The 20,076-nt window shown below is 36.5% G+C and overlaps 1 protein-coding gene and 1 pseudogene across 1 annotated transcript in view; one reads left to right on the forward strand and one right to left on the reverse strand.

Annotated features, from left to right (window-relative positions):
• Window positions 1–5,390, reverse strand: part of GCA (grancalcin) — a 43,019-nt gene extending 37,629 nt beyond the window's left edge. Inside the window, exon 1 of the mRNA XM_051986257.1 lies at window positions 3,782–5,390. Within this exon, the coding sequence (XP_051842217.1) occupies window positions 3,782–3,808 (27 nt within the window). The 5' untranslated portion in view covers window positions 3,809–5,390. The remainder of the gene's footprint in view (window positions 1–3,781) is intronic.
• Window positions 3,807–20,076, forward strand: part of LOC127557302 (protein mago nashi homolog) — a 64,134-nt pseudogene continuing 47,864 nt past the window's right edge.

Genomic DNA, 20,076 nt, shown 5'->3' on the forward strand with positions numbered 1-20,076 from the left:
GGTAATGCATTCCAGACAAGGGGATAGTGAAGGCAAAACCACAGAGATTAATGATGGAATTTCATGTGTGAGGATCAGTAAAAAGACCAGTTTATCTAAACTATAGAGTGCAATAAGAGGAGTAATATAAGGGACTGGAAAGCAAGTTGGGGCCAGGTATTAACAACTTTAAAAATCAAAGAGAAGAGTTTGCATATAGGAATTAGGAAGCCACTGAGGCTAAAAACAGAAGTGATTTCAGATCTATACTTAAGGAAAGTCGCTTTGACAGCTGTGTGGAAGTGAAGGGGAAAGGTACTTGAGTCAGGATAACAAATTAGGAAGCTAATGCAATGGTTTGGGTGAGAAATGGTGAAGGTCTGAAATAAGATGGTAGCTATGGGAAAAATAAAGACAACTAATGTGAAAGATGTTGCAGACTTCAAGTCTTAGAGAACTGCCTGAGGCAAATAAGAGCTGATGTCTTGACCAAAATTATACACATCTAACATCAAAATTGGGGCATGAACCTTAAGTCTTCCTGAGGCCAGTCCTATATATTATTATCCTCTACTTTATCTGGGTTTATGTTTTAAAATTCCCATGTGATATATATTTTTTAACTTATACTGATATTTAAAATCACTTAAGAGAAAAATAATAATTATTTAATCTAAGTTGAATGATCCTCTACAAACCTATTAAATGAGTATTACTTCGTAAACTATTTCAAAATATACTTGCTTAGATGTTAATTTTTTGTTACACAAATCATATAAGTGCTAGTATTTACAAACATAAAGCAAATAATTTTGTATTTAGGTATATGCAGCTAACTGGTGATCATTTAACAAACAAAAACCTATGTGGTTTTGTTTTGTGGCAGGAAGAAGACAGGAGACCAAATTCTAATAGATCCAGTAAGTTTTGTGAAGCATCTAGCAATGTTTGGTTTACTTAACTAAATTGTTTGGTTACTTAACCAAATGGTTAAACACTTTTTAAAATGACAGTTCTAAATTGGGACACTAATGCACTATTGGTGGAGTTGTAAACTGATCAAACCATTTGAGAAAACAAGTCAGAACTATGCCCAAAAAACCAAAATGTGCATATTCTTTGTTCTAGCAATTCTACTACTAGGTCTATATCTCAAAGAGATCACATAAAAAGGGAAAAGGAACGTGTGCAAAAATATTTCTAGCAGCCCTTTTAGGGACAGCAAAATATTGAAAATTAAGGGGATGTCCATCAATTAGGGAATGCTGGACTGGTTGAGGTATATGAATGTAATAGAATACTATAGTGCAATAAAAATTTTTAAGTAGGCAGATTTCAGAATAATCTGTAAAGATGTATAAACTGATGCACAGTGAAATGAGCAGAACAGGAAAACATTGTACACAGTATCAGCAATACTGATGATGAACTAGAAATGACTTAACTCTTCTCAAAAATACAATGATAGACACTCAAAAAAAAAAAAAAAATTGCTATCCACATCCAGATGAAGAACTCCATGGAATCTGAAAGCAAATTGAAGCATACTTTTTTCACTTTTTTGGGTTTTTTTTTCCCCCTTTTCATCTATTTCTTCTTTCACAATTGCAACTAATATAGAAATGTGTTTTACATAATTGCACATATGTAACCTATATCAAATTGTTTACTATTTTAGGAGGAGGCCAAGGGAATAGGGGAAGGAAGGTGAAAAATGTGGAATTTAAAAATCTTCTAAATATGAATGCTAAAAATTGCATTTACATATCATTGAAGAAAAAATAAAATATTAAAAATAAATGATTAGACATACACACACAAACACACACACATTACTTTCCATAACTGAAGAGCAATTGTAGGTTTAATCCCTAACTACAAGAATTTCCTGTTTATTTGAAGGTTTTTTTTAAGAGTTAGTATGTTAAAAGGCTTAACATGCCTATGATAGGTTATGATCACTTTAGAATATTTCTATGACTTTTTGAACAGATGTATCTTTTTTTAAAAATTAAGACAAAATATGCTTGCCCCTTCTCCTTAAATATTTCATTTCATGAAATTAAAAATATTTATATCTACTGATAAATCACTTCTACTCTGAAATATTCTTTTAAACAATAATCATTAAGCTGTGCCAAGGCTATAATACTTTCACTAATGACTTAATTTAATCCTAATATTAGATTAAAATATCCAAACAGTGCACAACCTCGTAGCATATTACTTTCAAAAAATATATATTAAGCAAGGATAGGCATAAGGTCTATGTTCAATAGTACAAAAAATTTAGTACCGTTTCCTCAGAAACAGTCAAAAGAGAAAATAATTCAAATACATTTTAGGAATATTAAAAAATATATATGAGACAGAAGCAATTAAAAATACAGTAGTGCTTTTGTGTATGAGATCATTTAGTGAAATGGTGAGTGAAGCTTCAGACATAGCTATGACAGACCAAATGGTGGGGAAATTCTCTTTCATCATGCCTTATAAAAAGAAATTTCTAGAATTTTAATTCATCAAGTAAGCTAAACTTGAGAATCATCCAGAACAGCGTTCCCTGGAATAGTGACCAACTTCGGAATTTAACTTTGGGAGGAGATGAAAAAGTAGAGAAAAGTACATTAGAAGTCCAAGAAAAACTAGTTTAAAAGAAGTGTGATTTGCTTTAAAAGCAAAGTATTCTAGACAGTTATATGAGGGCTTTTGAACAAGACGATGAGGATGCACAAATCATTTAGGGAAGTTACTACCTTACACAGTGGTAATAATTTAGAGAGAAAAAATTTTAAATGGAAATCTTTTCCCCACAATTCAGAGACAATAGTGCCTGATAATATTTAAAATAAATATTTTATTCCAGCAACAAAGTGGTGATACTGCCTTCCCTTTTTTCTTGGGATTCTAGTTGCTGGAAATGACCTAAGAATGTGCTGAATAATCAGTTTTTAGGAAGCAACAGGTAAGTACTGAAGCTTCCTCAAATGACTTTTCTATTAAAAATATAATAAAACAAACAAACAAAAAACAGCCTATCAGGACACAGTTACCACGACAATAAATTCAAAATTGCTATGTGGCAAGCATAGAACAAATTACTTTGCCAGAAAATGTTATTAGGGAGACAATCTTCCCTTAAGTAATGGTAATATTCATGTTTACGTGTGTGTGTGTGTGTGTGTGTGTAGGCAACTAATTATTCACAGCGTCCCATTTGTATCACATCTGGAGATAAATACTGGAAAGTCAGAAGAGGAAGTAGTTTGCGAAAAGGGGAGCGGGGGAGGTCTTAAAAAAAAATTAGGCGGACTTGTGAAAGATTTACAGGAACCTGGGCAGTGTTTTCTTCTTCCTGTGCCTTTGTACTGACTGAGGAAGTCTCCATCTTAGGAAACTGAATTTCACAAATCTCCACTTTAGGTGAAGCAGAAAACGACACATTTATTGTCTCACTTTTTCTGCCCCGGAGAGTGCACCAAGTGGCAAAGTACACACAATTCCCCTTTTCCCCAGCGTCGCCCCCTCCTCCCCGATCACGGGGTGGGAGGAAAAAGGGGATCATGGGGAACGAGGCTAGGATAAGGAGGAGGGGGAGGGGAGGTACCGTCTCCGCACCCGGAGCCAGGTGAGAAGGCACGCGTTCAGCTCCGGCTCCTCGGCAGCCCCGCCCACAGGGAGCCCCGCAGCCGGCAGGTGCAGGAGGCGGGGCCTAGTCGCGCTGGCACCGCCCGCTGGGGACAGCCACACCCCGAGGGGGGCGGAGGTCCAGGACGGCGGGGCGACGCCCCTGGCTACTTACCCCACCTCCATATCCCGGATAGGCCATGGCGAACGGAGCTAGGAGAACACAATCCGAAGTGGAGGTGAGTGGAGACAGAAGAACACGAACGAGTTTCTTCCTTCTGCTCTGAGCTCCGGGACCCCCCTCACCTCGTCCGGCCCCGCCTTCCGCTCCTGAGCTTCTGATTGGCTACTAAGGATCTCGCGAGACTTCCTTCCTCAGTCGCGAGGACACGCGTGTGTCCTGCCCCTTAAACTCGAGGGCGCTCTACCTCCTCTCAGTCGCCGGGGGTCGCTGGAGTGTGAGTTAGTTTTTGGGTCGCTCTTAATAAGTTCCCCCGTCCTTCCTAGTGGAGACTGAGGCATAGCCCTAACCTCCCTCTGAGTTCTTCCGTAAACCGGCCTTTGCCCAGGTGGGAAACATCTTGCCCTGAGATATCAATCCTTTATATCATTGAAGGGTCTGTGATTTGAAATGCCAAGATTCCTGTTTATACTCAATTAGGGCCATCTGTGTAAAGCGTTTTGCAAAATACTTAAAAGCACTCTAAAAAAATGTTAATTGTGTAATTATGGGCACTCCCTGACGCCCTACTCGATACCGTCAGAACCCCTGTCAGTTTCGACGTGTTTGGCTTAAATGGTCAAACATTTCTTAAGCAACTCCTGCATGTTTGGCAGCATGCCAAGATCTGGAAATCCAAAAAATGGCAAAAGACAGCCACAACCCCTCGAGAAGCATGCAATCTAATGAGGGTGGACAAAATGCAAACAAATCAAACCAGGATTAAAAAGATGTAATCAGAGAGGGGAGGCACTGAAATTTAGAGAGGTTGGGGAAGAAAGCTTTCCAATAAAAGTTGGGATTTTAGTTAGGACTTGAAGTCAGAGATCAGCAGTCAGAGTGAAGGAGGGAGACATTCCAGTTATGGGGAGACAGCAAAGAAAATTCCAGAAACGGAGAGATGGAGTGTCTTGTTCATGAAACAGCCAAGGAGGCCAATGTGACTGGAACGAAGAGTTTATGTTGAGAAAGTAAGAAAAGAAATTATGCCAAATAGAATTCTGTATTTAATCCTGAAGCCAATAGGAAACCAGTGGAGTTTATTGACTACAGACAGAGAAGTTATAGTTGCTGGTGATGCTGAACATGGTTTTTAAATCACAAAGTGGATTAGATAAGAAGGGAAACGGTTACCTTGAAAAGCTGGTGAGCTAGTCGGATTCGTGCAGATCCCTAATATTTCTTCATCGATACTGGGAAGGAGGGCACAAAAGGTTAACCAAATGACAAAAAAAAAAAAAATCTTCCCTGAAGTAACATAAGAAGGAAAGTAGATTAAGAGTACTAGAACTCAGCCATTTTGTTTTACAGGAAAAAAAATTAAGTCTCAGATTACATGATTTGCCGCAGATCATATAAAGTTTTTGTCTCAGTAATAGGAACCCTGGTCCACGGATTTCAAAAAGCCCTCTCTTATGGCCTCTTCTAGTCGTCCTTAGAATCTTAGAATATTAGAATTGAAAGGGACGTTAGAGTTTAGAACTGCCTAAGCAATAACCTTTATCATACTGTTGTATGATAAACTTTGGTAAACTTCCTATCACGCTCCTGGACAAAGAACTGGCTTTCTACTTTTTAAGTAAAAATAAGTGATGACTATTACTTAAAGAAGCTGTGGGGATTGGGGAGGGAGGAATCAAGAAAAGCTCCAAGTATCCCTTTAAAATATAATCTGGGAAACAACTGAAGGATTTACTCCCCAGTTAACTTTCCCTTCTGGTTTAGATCCCACTGATAATTTTTAAGACTTTTTAGGGACAGTTAGGTGGTACAGTGGATAGAATACCAACCCTGGAGTCAGGAGCACCTGAGTTCAAATTTGGTCTCAGACACACTTACTACTTCCTAGCTGTGTGTGACCCTAGGCAAGTTAACCCCAATTGCCTCAGAAAAAAAAAAAAAATACAACTTTTTATTTTGAATTTAATAACCACCAAAAGAGAACATTTCTATATACAAAGTGAAACAGAAAAAGAATTGTATGAAAACGCACATCCCTAATAATAGGGATGGTACAGGTGGCTTTTTTAAAAACTCATAAAGTAAATTCAATTTGTTTCTTTTAAAGTTTACTGGTTTGACAAACACTGATTAAGTACCTACAGTGTGCCAAACACTCATCTAACTGCTGCTGTATACAAAAGGAGGCAGATGGCAATTCCTGTTCTTAATAATTAAGAATCAGAAGGATGAGGCAATAAGTAAACAAATATGTATAAGTAAACAAGCTATATATAGGATAAATAAATACTTAAAGAGGGAAAGCAATAAAATCAAGAGAGTTTGTGTTTCTAAGTTAGTGATCCTTCTTTCTTTTCTTCATTTTATTGGCAACCTGAAACTAGGGTTCCCATTGCCAAAAAAAAAAGTTTAAATTAAAATTAAATTACAATCTTTGTACAAGTGAACGTATTCAGGAAAAATAACTCTGTAATTGTCATGTTCACAAATATATGTCTAATTCTGTCCTTTAATTCATCTGTAGGAGGTAAAATATTATGCTTTCTCATCAGGCCTTTGGAATTGTGATTGGTCATTGTAATGATCAGAGTTTTAAAATGTTTCCTTTTTTTTTCTTTACAATGGTGTTACTATATCAAATATTATTCTAGTTCTGCTCAGTTCACTGTATAACAGTTCCTAGTATCTCCACGGTTTTGATGTAGTGTAGCTTCTAGGGAGGATGTAGCAATAACCTCAAGGTTATCTGGTCTTGATCCTAAGGCTACATAGGCTTAATTCTAAGGCTACTTGCCCTTAACTCTAAGGCTACCTGCCCTTCACCCTATGACTACCTGGTCTTGGGAATGCTATAGATCCACAAACAATGCTGCTGTAAGATAACAATCTATTGGTCAGTAATAAAGTTTGTGAGGCATCTAAGCCATAGAATTCAGTACTCCTCAATTCCACCTTTAAAACCATTCCTCAATTCTACCCCTAAGTCATAAAATAAGCATGTGAGTAACTTGAAGTGCCTGATCTTTCTTTTTCCTATAAATTTATCTTCTGGCTCCTGGTTCTTTGCTGATTTCTTTTGGAACTTAGACTGTTTTAATTAGTGATACAATTATAATAAACTTTGCCCCTTGACTTGGAAGAGGGTCTAAACCTGAAAATTCTTTTGAGAAACCATGAGATACTGGCATGAAATTCCAAGCTTTTTGTGATCTCCTTTGAACCCCAACAATTTCTCTGAAACTAATTCTTTTGTATTTCTTATACTGCAATAATATTCCATTAAGTTCATATTTAATTGGCAACTAAGTGGCACCATGGATATATGGCAGGTCTAGAGTCAGAAAGTTCTGAGCTCAACTCCAACTTCAGACTCTTATATCTGTGAAACCCTGAGCAAGTCACTTAATCCTATTTGCCTCAATTTCCTCATCTGTAAAATAACTTGGAGAAGTTAATAGTAAACCATTCCACTATCTCTGCCAAGAAAATTCCAAGTGGGATAACAAGCATCAACACAACTAAAACAAAAAATGACTGAACAACAACATATGACAATTTATTCAGTCATCCACAAATTAACAGATATCCTCTGTTGTCCCCAGTTCTTTGTTAAGACAAAAAGAGATGCCTATAATTGTTTTTTGCACAAATGGTTCCTTCTCTTTCTTCAATCTCTTGCTATAAGGTTGGTATTGATATTACTGGGTTAAAGGATATATACAGTTTAGTATCTACTGGGGCATAATTCCAAATTGCTTTCCAGAATGGCTTACCCCAGTGGTTCTCAAACCTTGTTCTCAGTATCTTCATGTTGTTAAAAAACTATCAAGGATCTGTTCAAAGAGTTTTTGTTCACATGGGTTATATTTATAACTATTTATTATATTAGAAATAAAAAATAATTTTGAATTTGTAGACCCTCTGAAAGGGTTTCAGAGACCCCAACAATTCTTTGGACTACACTTTGAGGACCACTGGGCCTTAACCTATTCACAACTCCAATTAAAATGTATAATTGTGGCTGTCTTTCTGGAGCCACTTCAACAATTAATATTTCTTTTTTTGTCATCTTTGCCAATCTGATGAGGTTTTTTTTTTTATTAAAGCTTTTTATTTTCAAAACATGCATAATTTTCAACATTAACCCTTGCAAAACATTGTGTTCCAATTTTTTTTTCTCTTCTTTCCCCTACCCTGTCTCCTAGATGGCAAGTAATCCAATATATGTTAAACATGTGCAATTCTTCTATACTTATAGTTATCATGTTGCATAAGAAAAATCAAAAAGGAAAAAATGAAAAAAAAAAAAAAAAACCAATGCAAATAACCATCAACAAAAAAGAGTGAGAATGCTATGATGTGATCCATGCTCAGTTCCCACAGTCCTCTCTCTGGATGTAGATGGCTCTCTTCATCACAAGATCATTGGAACTGGCCTGAATCATCTCATTGTTGAAAAGAGCCAAGTCTATCACAGTCAATCATCATATAATTTTGTTACTATACACAGTGTTCTATTGGTTCTGCTCACTTTTACTTGGCTTCAGTTCATGTAAGTGTTTTCTAGGCCTCTCTGAAATCATCCTGCTGATCGTTTCTTATAGAAGAATAATATTCCATAACATTCATATACCATAACTTATTCAGCCACTCCCCAACTGATGGGCATCCACTCAATTTCCAGTTCCTTGCCACTACAAAAAGGACAGCCACAAACATTGTTGCACATGTGGGTCCTTTTCCCTCTTTTCTGATCTCTTTGGGATATAAGTCTAGTAGTAACTGCTAGATCAAAAGTTATGTATAGTTTGATACCCCTTTGGGCACGTTCCACATTGCTCTGTAGAATGGTTGGAACCATTCACAACACCAACTATATATTAGTGTCCTAGTTTTCCCGTGGCCCCTCCATAGTTTATCATTATTTTTTCCTGTCACTTTAGCCAACCTGAGAAGTTTGTAGTGATATCCCAGAATTGTCTTAATTTGCAGTTCTCTGATCAAGAGTGATTTTGAGCAACTTTTCATATGATTAGAAATGATTTCAATTTCCTCATCTGAAAATTGTCCATCCATTTGACCATTTATCAATTGGAGAATAGAATCTGATGAGTTTTAAAGTGAAACCTTACAGTGCTTTTAATTTTCATTTATCTAATTATTGATGTTTTGAGTCAATTTTTTCCATGCGTTACTTAAATTTCTTTCCTTGAAAACTGCCTGTACATATCATTTGTTCATTAATCCATTGAGGAATGAATAGTTTTCAGTCTTATATATTTGAAAGAGTTCCATATATCATATAATATCAGGCAATTATCAGAGAAATAAAAGTAAGACTACTTGAAATGTGTTAAATAAAACTAAAGGAAAAGCTACATGGAGTAAGATATCTCGTTGTTTTTTAGACTTCCTGGAGAGAGATAAAAGATACATAGACCCTACAAAACATGGAACAGTTGCATTTTGAACAGGAAGAAGCAGAAAGATCCATGGCAATGATCCAAACAAACTCTAGAAACAACTGGTAAAACCTAGGTTGATTAATACACCCAATTAAAGGTTTATACTTTTAGATGAAACTAAAATATTAATAGAAATTGGGGTGGCAGTTTAACAGATGGTCCTGAAGCAGGAGAAAGAAAATGTTGTTCATGAAAAGCTTCAAATGATAAAAGTAAAATAAGATGAAATTTAAAAATTATCAGCCATGAAAAACTTCCATCATTAAGAAAAATGCATTTTTTAAAGCTTTTACAAAGGACTATTTATTTTAAAGACACACCAAAAACATAAATGCAGCCATGTCCCCAACACAAAGGTTCATACTTTTTAATTATTCTGTGTTACTTACACCACTCTGGGCATAGCACAATTTCTATATAACATTGGTCCCACCAATTCCAAACTTGGCTATGGTATGAGTCTTCATCTCAGCTATTATGTCAAGGTCTTAATGCTAGGCTAGCTGCTAAAGCTTTTCAAATATTCCATTCCCAAACTCCCTTATTCCCAGATGGCTTGTTCTCCTGACCTTTTTAAATTCACAAATTTCTAATCTCCAAATTAGTTTACTTAAAGAAATGAAAAGATAGGCAAAAAACAAAAGTCCATGTTCATTCAGTCATGTGAATTGAAATTTTGTTTTATAAAATTGTATTTTATAAAATCTATTCAGTCAAAATGAACATTAATTAAGCATCTACTATGTGCCAGGCACTATACTAAACTGGGGATAGAGATACAAAGAAAGTAAAAAAACAAGCCCTCAATCTTCCTGCATTCATGGAAGATGCGTCCATGAGAGAAGACCAAAAAAAAAAAAAAAAGCCAGAAAGTGGGAAGGAGAAAAGTTATCGTCTGGAAGAGTGAAACCCAATGGTAAATGAAGAAATGGTTGACTCTTCAATTAAGGTTCTCAAAAGAGCTCAGAAGAGCTCCTGTCAAAGGATACCAGTTAATGGGACCACATTCCAGTTTTAGGTGGCAGGAAAAGCAAAAATCTTTTTATACCTTTATGTCTCTTAGTGGTCATCTATCAGGAAGAAGCCAGACGACTTTTAGTAAAATTAAAGGGAAAGGAAAGGATGAAGCCATGCCTTTCCCCAGTTCAAATTCTAGTTTTAGTTCTACCACTACAAAGAGGCTAATCTTCACCATGTGGTGGCCAAACAAGAATCAACTACTGATCTCTCCAACTCTATGTGTATTCCTCCAGTCTTTTCCAAATCTATCCAAGACATTTTTATTACATATCTTCTCTCAAAAGTAGACTTCCAAGCCTCTTCTCTGTAGGGAATTGTATCATGGGCACTCTGCACCTGCTCAAAATAGCTGTTATTTGAAAAGAACCACTAACATCATTGAGATTGAGAAGGGGGGACCCCAAAAGTCCCAGACCGATGTCTGGGATTTGCAGGCTTGAACCCATCTCTTAGTAAATGGATTAAAGTATTAAAAGTATTAAAAGTATTAAAAGCAATGTGATGCCATTACTGAGCAGACTGAATTCTAAGAGAATCCAATAAAGAAACAGAACTAAGGAGGGTTGTTTTATCCAGCTTCTACCATAGATATGCTAATTCTATGGCAAAAAGTAGGAAGGAGTAGTCTCCAGAAGGAATGATTCTCCACTGAACAGATTATTACTGACAAGATTACCCATCAGCAATGTATTGAGGAGTTGTCTTATTCACTATTGTCTCAGAAGTTTGATCTGTGGAAGTTTCCTAAGGCCAGAAGCTATCAGACTGAGGAGTGGTCAGAATCAGACAGATTGGGTGTGCTCAATTTCCTGAGGCAGATTCCAAAGGTAGTAGACCTAGGACCATTGACCCATTAGAACAAAAGCCCTAAGGTCAGGGAATCCCCAAATCACTTCACATCAATATTCTGAGGTGAAATCTTGATTTGTACATGAATTGGATTAAGTAAGTTAAAATGTCCCAAAGCTGTAAGCCTCACCCTTTCTTCTAGAGTCAACAAAAAGTCATCTGGCCCGACAAAAATCAAGACAACTGTCTTTGGCTCAGTATGCCGTGGAACTTAGCATGACCTTGGTGTGTTTGATGTCTCAGTTCTAGCTTCTCCTCAGCACCTGATTCAGCTGTCTTCCTTGACATATGCCTATTAGGGAGTGGAAAGTTTGTCTTCCCATGCTTGAGATAAACACCGCCCAACAGTTTGAGATCCATGGGTCACTCTCAAATTTTTAGCCCATCTGCCTAGACAGTTTGCCAGGTATGGCTAGTAAACATGATACAATTTCTTGGAATCACAGAAGAGAGTTGAGGGCCCTAATAAGAGCTGACATCAGAGGTGCCAATCCTCCTTGAGCATTAGTACAATTATAAATGACTAGGATCCTAGACAAGTCCTATTACATTCTCCTCTCTCCCTCCCCTGTGTTTTAAAAAAATTCCCTATGTTTTGTAAATTAGGGGAACATTTAAATGAAAATAACTTGGAAGTTTCATTTAGAAAATTAGAATAACACATGTGCCACAATTCTCTTTTTTATCCTGACTCAGTTTCCCTAATTGTTCTGCCTCAGTTTATAATTGTTCTGCTTAATCCTGCAATACCACCCCTCCCTCTTAATCATCAGAATAAATAGATGATAAGAATAAAAGATCTTATACTTTAGAATATCAGAATTCCTCTCCCCATCCCAAGCTATCAGAATATCAGGTACCTTCTTATCAAGATGCCTCTCCCCATCTCCAGGGTGCCTCCCCCTTTTATGTCTTCTCCAGTGCCTTCCCCCCACCCTGTCAGAGTCCCCCACTCCACCCCTGCCTTGGTCCCATTGAGAACTCACATTGTTTGTTGGATGCTGTGGTCAGCCCTGGGACCAAACTATGGATCCATTTGGTCCCAATAAATCTCTCCCTTTCAAATAAAATATTAAATACTCTTTAATCTCTATCTTGCTTCAATTTCTCAGGCATTAAACTTTGGAGGCTTCCCACTGAGATATTAGAAAATGAGAGCAGGATTAGAGAATAGAGCCATTTGGGTCTCCCCTTGGGCTTCAGGGTGGCTAGAGATCTGAATTCTTGGCCTAGAGAGGCTGGCTCTCTGGATTTTTTCCCAGAATCTCCTTGAAAGAGAGAGGTTTTCAGCCACAACCATGCCTGAAACCCGATGGTGAACACCTTCATTTCAACCATGGGAGAGTAAGTCTGGATGTCTTATCTGTTTACTTGTTCTGTCTGTCTGTGCTAGCATCTGGGTTCTCAGAATAATGAAATGTTGACAGGCATTAAATTCTGAGAAGGCTATCATTCAGGACGCTGGATAATGCCCTCTGGTTTTGTGTCTCCTAAAACACATCTGGTCTGATCCGATTCTGAGCGCCTTTTTGGGCACTCTCTGGTTATGTGTGTTAAATGCTGTAACTGCCTCTCTGGTTATGTGTTAAATGTTGTAACTGCACAGTCTGTGTATGTTCTGTGTTCTGTGTGACTTATCTGTTCTCTTGGTTAAGAGCTCTGCTAAAGTTTTAAGAACAATGATTAAGAAATTTGGGAACTGGTTATTTCAATGTTGCAACTATACTTAGTATAAATATTTATTTGTGATTTTAAACTTTTAACTTGTTGCACTAATTTGTAAGTATTTTTAAAACTGGCTGATGGTTTTCTCCTTTGGAACAGATTTTCAAAGCCTACTAAAGGGCAATAAAACCTTATCTGATTGAAACTCAGGGAGGGGAAAACATTTGATTAGAAATATTAGGATGATTTTGAAATTGAGGGAAATAATTTTACTAATGCCTATGTAGGCTAGATTTAGTTATTTTTGAGTATAAAATCTTAAGAACTTGTTAAAGTGAGCTTCTGTTAACTTGCCTAAAAAGAGTCATGTGCCTCTCTCTAATTAGGTAAAGAATGTAGCAAAAAGGGTCTGACTTTTCTGAAGGCTCCAACACTGACCAAAGTTGGAGCTTAGGAAAAGTCCATTGGGAATAATGGTCATGCGGGGCCAGAGGGAGAGAAAGAAACTAGGCTATTTAGTGAAATTCATTATTTGAAATATGATAGCAAAAGCAGTTTTGTATTATTGGGAATTTAAAGCTGTATTTAGTTTGGTTCAGAGTTTGTTACCTATATTATAACATTGTAAATTATGCTTTAAATCCAGTTCTGCCAGACATATGGGTTTTATGGAATCATTTAGCTATCCACTGTATTACGAATTTTAAGTTGGATAGGATAGGGAGAAACAGGCTTGCCTTCCCTCTCCACTGCTTCTTTGGAGGTGGAGTAGGGGGGAGGGCAGCCATGTGGAATCCTTCCTCCTTCTCCCCCCAATCAGTGTTCCAGCCGCTTTCTGCAGAGGCTTGGCTTTGGCAAATGATTTCAAGAGATAGGCCTTTTTTAAGTTAATTGACTGAATGTTTGTTTCTTTTGATACATAATGGTTTCCTTGGTTGAAGAATATGGTCATAAATGTGATCTATAATTTAGTAGGGCTATTTCTAAAAGTTTAATTGATATTTTAAAGAATCTTTCAGATTTTTTTAAGTGGAATTGAGTATTCTGTATAAGTTTAATTGATTATATCCTGAGGTTATGCCCATCATTTATTTAAAGGGCTTCTGAAAATAATAGTTTTTTTTTGTCCTTTTAAAAATGTTTCTGTTAAATATGAAAGATAATTTATGAACTTACTGAAACAAATTTCTTACTGTTATCAATATGAGGTTATGGTATTTCTAAAAATTTAATATTTTTGAGAATCTCTTGGATTCTTTTATGTGGTATTAGGATATTCTAAGTTTAATTGATTGTATTGGGTCAGCCTGAGGTCATTTAAAGAGCCTCTGAAAATAATAAGTTTTTTCTTCTTTTTTGTCCTTTTGAAAATGTTTCTGTTATGGACAATATGCAATTTGGGATATTTATCTATGTATTGGCTATGTATCGGGTATTTTAAAGCAAAATGATTTGTATGTATAATGTTCACTTATGAAACTACTTAGCTATGAAAGAAGTGCACTTGCTGAGAAATTCTTACTGTTATAAATATAAGGTTATGATAAATATCTGTTCAGGATTTATCTGAAATTTTGTTTAATGGGATTTGTTATTGGAAGTAAAATTTCTTGGGCTTATAGTTAGTGCTATTTAGGAGTTTTAAAGCTCCATCCTCTGATAATTAGTGGGACAATTAACTATAGTAAAAATAAATAAAAGCTATTTTATCCTGTTTTGCTGAAAGTTAAGAACCTGCTTATGTTCTGGTTGTGTCCCTGCATTTTTTCCTCCTGTGACTGATTTCTACGATCAGAGAAATTTGGTCAATAGAAATTGTTAATGCAATTCAATTATGTCATACCTTGCTATTTCCAATCTGGTTATATGTCATACCTTGTGTTTCCAACTTGGTCATATGTAATCTTTATATCCTAAATACTTGGCAAATAAGTATTTAATCTGATCATCTATCTGTTACTGGATATTGTGTCTAGATATTCAAGTTTTTTAAAGTTTCTAATTAATGAAAGAATCAATTTATCCTAAATACTTGGCAAATAAGTATTTAGTCTGATCATCAATCTGTTACTGGATATTCAAATTTTTTAAGGTTGCTAACTAATGAAAGAACAAAAACCTAACTGCCATTTTATCTATTGGGACTATAGCTGACAGCCGTTTGCCTGTTCTGTGAAGGAAACCTATTAAGCTGCTGGCCAATTCATACTGGCCTCTTCATATTTTGTATCAGTCTATTCTAAGCTTTGTTTGTTAGATTTATGGTTTTTTTTGTTCTAGATTTTGGTCAAATTACAGGTATTGACTTCTGGGACTTAGATCAGCTTTGATTGTTAGCACACTAGGCCATATCACATGTATCCTCTGCATGGACTGAGAGTCTCCTTCCAGTGCCAAGCCTGAAGCAGTTTTGAATGTGGCTTCGTCCCTTCCCTTGATAGACTGATATGGGGAATTTAGGAACCCTGATTGGGTCAGGTATTACTGTATGTTTAAAATTTGGGATGGATTTGTTAAAACTGTGTAACTAAAATAGTCAACTATAGCAATCTAGTGTTTGACAAACCCAAAGATCCTAACTTTTGGATAAGAATTCATTATTTGACAAAAACTGCTGAGAAAATTAGAAATTACTATGGCAGAAATTAGGCATGGACCCACACTTAACACTGTATACCAAGATAAGATCAAAATGGGTCTGTGATTTAGGCTTAAAGAACGAGATTATAAATAAATTAGAGGAACATAGGATAATTTACTTCTCAGACTTGTGGAGGAAGAAGAAATTTATGACCAAAGATGAACTAGAGATCATTGTTGATCACAAAATAGAAAATTTTGATTATATCAAATTAAAAAGCCTTTGTACAAACAAAACTAAGGCAAACAAGATTAGAAGGGAAGCAACAAACTGGGAAAACATTTTCACAGTTAAAGTTTCTGATAAAGGCCTCATTTCCAAAATATATAAAGAATTGACTCCAATTTATAAGAAATCAAGCCATTCTCCATTTGATAAATGGTCAAAGGATATGAACAGACAATTTCAGATGATGAAATTGAAACTATTTTCACTCATATTAAAGAGTGTCCAAATCACTATTGATCAGAGAAATGCAAATTAAGACAACTCTGAGATACCACTACACACCTGTCAGATTGGCTAAGATGATAGGAAAAAATAATGATGAATGTTGGAGGGGATGTGGGAAAACTAGGACACTGATGCATTGTTGGTGGAGTTGTGAACGAATCCAACCACTCTGGAGAGCAATCTAAAATTATGCCCAAAAAGTTATCAAAATGTGCATACCCTTTGATCCAGCAGTGTTACTTCTGGGTTTATATCCCAAAGAAATACTAAAGAAGGGAAAGGGACCTGTATGTGCCAAAATGTTTGTGGCAGCCCTGTTTGTAGTGGCTAGAAACTGGAAAATGAATGGATGCCCATCAACTGAAGAATGGTTTGGTAAATTGTGGTATATGAATGTTATGGAATATTATTGTTCTGTAAGGAATGGCCAGCAGGATGAATACAGAGAGGCTTGGAGAGGCTTATATGAACTGATGCTGTGAAATGAGCAGAACCAGGAGATCATTATATACTTCAACAACAATATTGTATGAGGATGTATTCTGATGGAAGTGGATTTCTTCGACAAAGAGAAGATCTAGCTCAGTTTCAATTGATCAGTGATGGACAGAAGCAGCTACACCCAAAGACAGAACACTAGGAAATGAATGTAAACTATTTGCATTTTTGTTTTTCTTCCTGGGTTATTTTTTAGCCTCTGAATCCAATTCTCCCTGTGCAACAAGAGAACTGTTCGGTTCTGCAAACATATATTGTATCTAGGATATACTTTGACATATTTAACATGTATAGGACTGCTTGACATCTGGGGGAGGGGGTAGAGAGAGGGAGGGGAAAAGTCGGAAGAGAAGTGAGTTCAGGGGATAATGTTGTAAAAAAAAATTACCTTGGCATGGGTTCTGTCAATAAAAAGTTATAATTATAAAAAAAAAAAAACTGTATAACCATTGCTGTATGTTTGAGGGACTTTTAGGAATCTTACTGTACTTGTCTATTATATGTAGGAATTTTGATTCACTTTTGGGATTTATATGTGGTATGGTTATTTGATAATTCCTTTCCATGAGAAAAAAAAAGGTTGGGGGGAGGGAAGAGATAGGAAAATTGGGGAAACTGGTGTATTTTTCTAGAAATCCTTTAAACGGTCCTTTTAAAAGGTCCTTTCTTAAAATTTACTGGACTATGATTTGCTGGTTATGTTTTAACTTTGAAATCCCTTATTCAGTTTTTGGGATTATTTTTTAAGAAAAAACCAGAAATCAGACACCTGTCTTGGGACTGGCAATCTCTCTGATCTGTTTCTCCACTCCTGTTACCCCAGTTCCTTAATTAGTATTTCAGCATTCTCAAAGGACCTTGCAGTTTGGTATCAGACCTCTAATAGTTTGGGTTTGCCTGCCTTGGTCTAACTGCATAATCTGCTCAGAAATCTGGATCCTAGTAACAGCTCCTGTTCTATTGAGAGGGGACAATTGGAGCTACACCAGGCCTCACTTTTTCCCCTTTTGGAGTCCCTGACAGACTGGGGTGGCCCTCTTAGGGTGAGCAGCAGGACTGTCTCGAGCACTGCTATTCCCTAAAGCAGAGGCTGAGGTAAATGCACAAATGACCACAGACCTAACTCAGAGTGAATTGTCCATCTCAAACTGAATTCTCTGGCTGAGATGCCCCAACTGTAGAGGGCCTTTGTCCTGTTGATAACTCTGGGGTTATTAGGGAGAAACTTGTTGTTGCCATAAGTCCTTACATTTTTTCTAGTTTTATTTTGGTTTATTTGCTTTACATAGGGTTGGTCAAAATTATGGTGCTAAGACCTATCTAGAAGAAAGCAATTCAATGATTTGAATATTCAGAAAAGAGAGAGAGTATGGAATATTGTGCCACAGTTCTCTTTTATTATCGTGACTCAGTTTCCCTCATTATCCTGACTCAGTTTCCCTAAATTGTCATGCTTGGTTTCCCTAATTGTTCTGCCTCAGTTTATAATTGTTCTGCTCAATCCTGCAAAACCACCCCTCCCTCTTAATCATCAGAATATTTGACAAGGATAAAAGATCTTATATTTTAGAATATCAGAATGCCTCTCCCCATCCCAAGCAAGCTATCAGAATATCAGGTGCCTTCTTATTAAAATGCCTCTCTCCATCTCCAGGGTGCCTCCCTCCATTATGTCATCTCCAGTGCCTTCCTCTACCGTGTCAGAGTCCCATTCCTGCTCTCAGTACCCTGACTCCACCCCTGCCTCGGTCTACCTCCTATGTCTGAGCCATGTGTATATATGTCATTGAGAACTCACATTGTTTGCTGGATTCTTGGCGACGATAGTCTCATTCAGCCCAGGGACCAAACCATGGATCCATTTGGTCCCAGTAAATCTCTCTCTTTCAAATAAAATATTAAATACTCTCTAATCTCTATCTTGCCTCAGTTTCTTTGGCATTACACACAGAATAATAGAACTAGAATTATCTAGTTCTATTATTCTGCATTGTTCTTAATATAATATTATATTATTACGATAGGACATTAGAACTTATTCATCAATATAAGCTTGTCAAATTAATGTATGTGATATTTTTCCTACCCCATTGGGATTGAATTAGCCTTCTCAAATTGAAGCAAAATATGTGCATGTTAAATTATGAATATTACTCAAATAATTTAAAGGGCAGAAATAACTGATAATAAAATGTACCTCTCTCAGCAAAGTTTTCTTCACTTTTGATGTTCTTATCTTCTATGATTCTATATAGGATTTTCTTGACAAAGATACTGTGTAGGACAAAACCACCGGCTCAAATAAATCAAATTAATTAGGGAGCTTTCTCAAGGCAAAAGTAGAAAGGAATTTTATTATGGTCTCATGAGGATGGACATCTTCCTTCCTACAAGCAGTTAGGGAAAGAGAGGGGAAGTCCAGTTAACAGACAAGAATTATATAGGGGCTTGGGCTAACTCCCTATTGGCTGGATTTGTACCCTGATTAGCAAGGGCAAATGACCTCACATTCTAAGTCATAAATAAGGAAAAACTTCTAGTGAAGCAATAAACTGGGAAAACATTTTTACAGTTAAAGGTTCTAATAAAGATCTTATTTCCAAAATATACAGAGAATTGATTCTAATTTATAAGAAATCAAGCCATTCTCTAATTGATAAATGGTCAAAGGACAATTTGTTTGTCAGACAATTTTCAGATGATGAAATTGAAACTATTTCTACTCATATGAAAGGTTGTTCCAAATCACTATTGATCACAGAAATGCAAATTAAGACAACTCTGAGCTACCACTACACACCTGTCAGATTGGCTAAGAAGACAGGAAAAGATAGTGAAAAATGTTGGAGGGGATGTGGGAAAACTGGGACACTAATACATTGTTGGTAGAGTTTGTGAACGGATCCAGCTATTCTGGAGAGGAATTTGGAATTTTGCTCAAAAAGTTATCAAACTGTGCATACCCTTTGATCCAGCAGTGCTACTATTGGGCTTATACCCCAAAGAGATACTAAAGAAGGGAAAGGGAACTGTATGTGCCAAAATGTTTGTGGCAGCCCTGTTTGTAGTGGCTAGAAACTGGAAAATGAATGGATGCCCATCAATTGGAGAATGGTTGAGTAAATTGTGGTATATGAATATTATGGAATATTATTGTTCTGTAAGAAATGACCAACAGGATGAATACAGAGAGGACTGGCGAGACTTACATGCTAAATGAAATGAGCAGAACCAGGAGATCATTATACACTTCAACAACAATACTGTATGAAGATGTATTCTGATAGAAGTAGATATCTTTGACAAAGAGAAGATCTAACTCAGTTCCAAATGATTAATGATGGACAGAATCAGCTACACCCAGAGAAGAACACTGGAAAATGAATGTGGACTACTTGCATTTTTGTTTTTCTTCCTGGGTTATTTATACCTTCTGAATCCAATTCTCCCTGTGCAACAAGAGAACTGTTTGGTTCTGCACACATATATTATATCTAGGATATACTTTAACATGTTTAACATGTATGAGACTGCCTGCCATCTAGGGGAGGGGGCGGAGGGAGGGAAGGGAAAAGTTGGAACAGAAGTGAGTGCAAGGGACAATGTTGTAAAAATTATCCATGCATATGTCCTGTTAATTTAAAAAACAATAAAAAAAAAAATCTTCTAATCTAACCACATCTTGTTGTGCCACAGTT

Source organism: Antechinus flavipes, chromosome 3 (assembly GCF_016432865.1).
Source record: "Antechinus flavipes isolate AdamAnt ecotype Samford, QLD, Australia chromosome 3, AdamAnt_v2, whole genome shotgun sequence".
In the NCBI taxonomy this organism is placed as follows: Eukaryota; Metazoa; Chordata; class Mammalia; order Dasyuromorphia; family Dasyuridae; genus Antechinus; species Antechinus flavipes.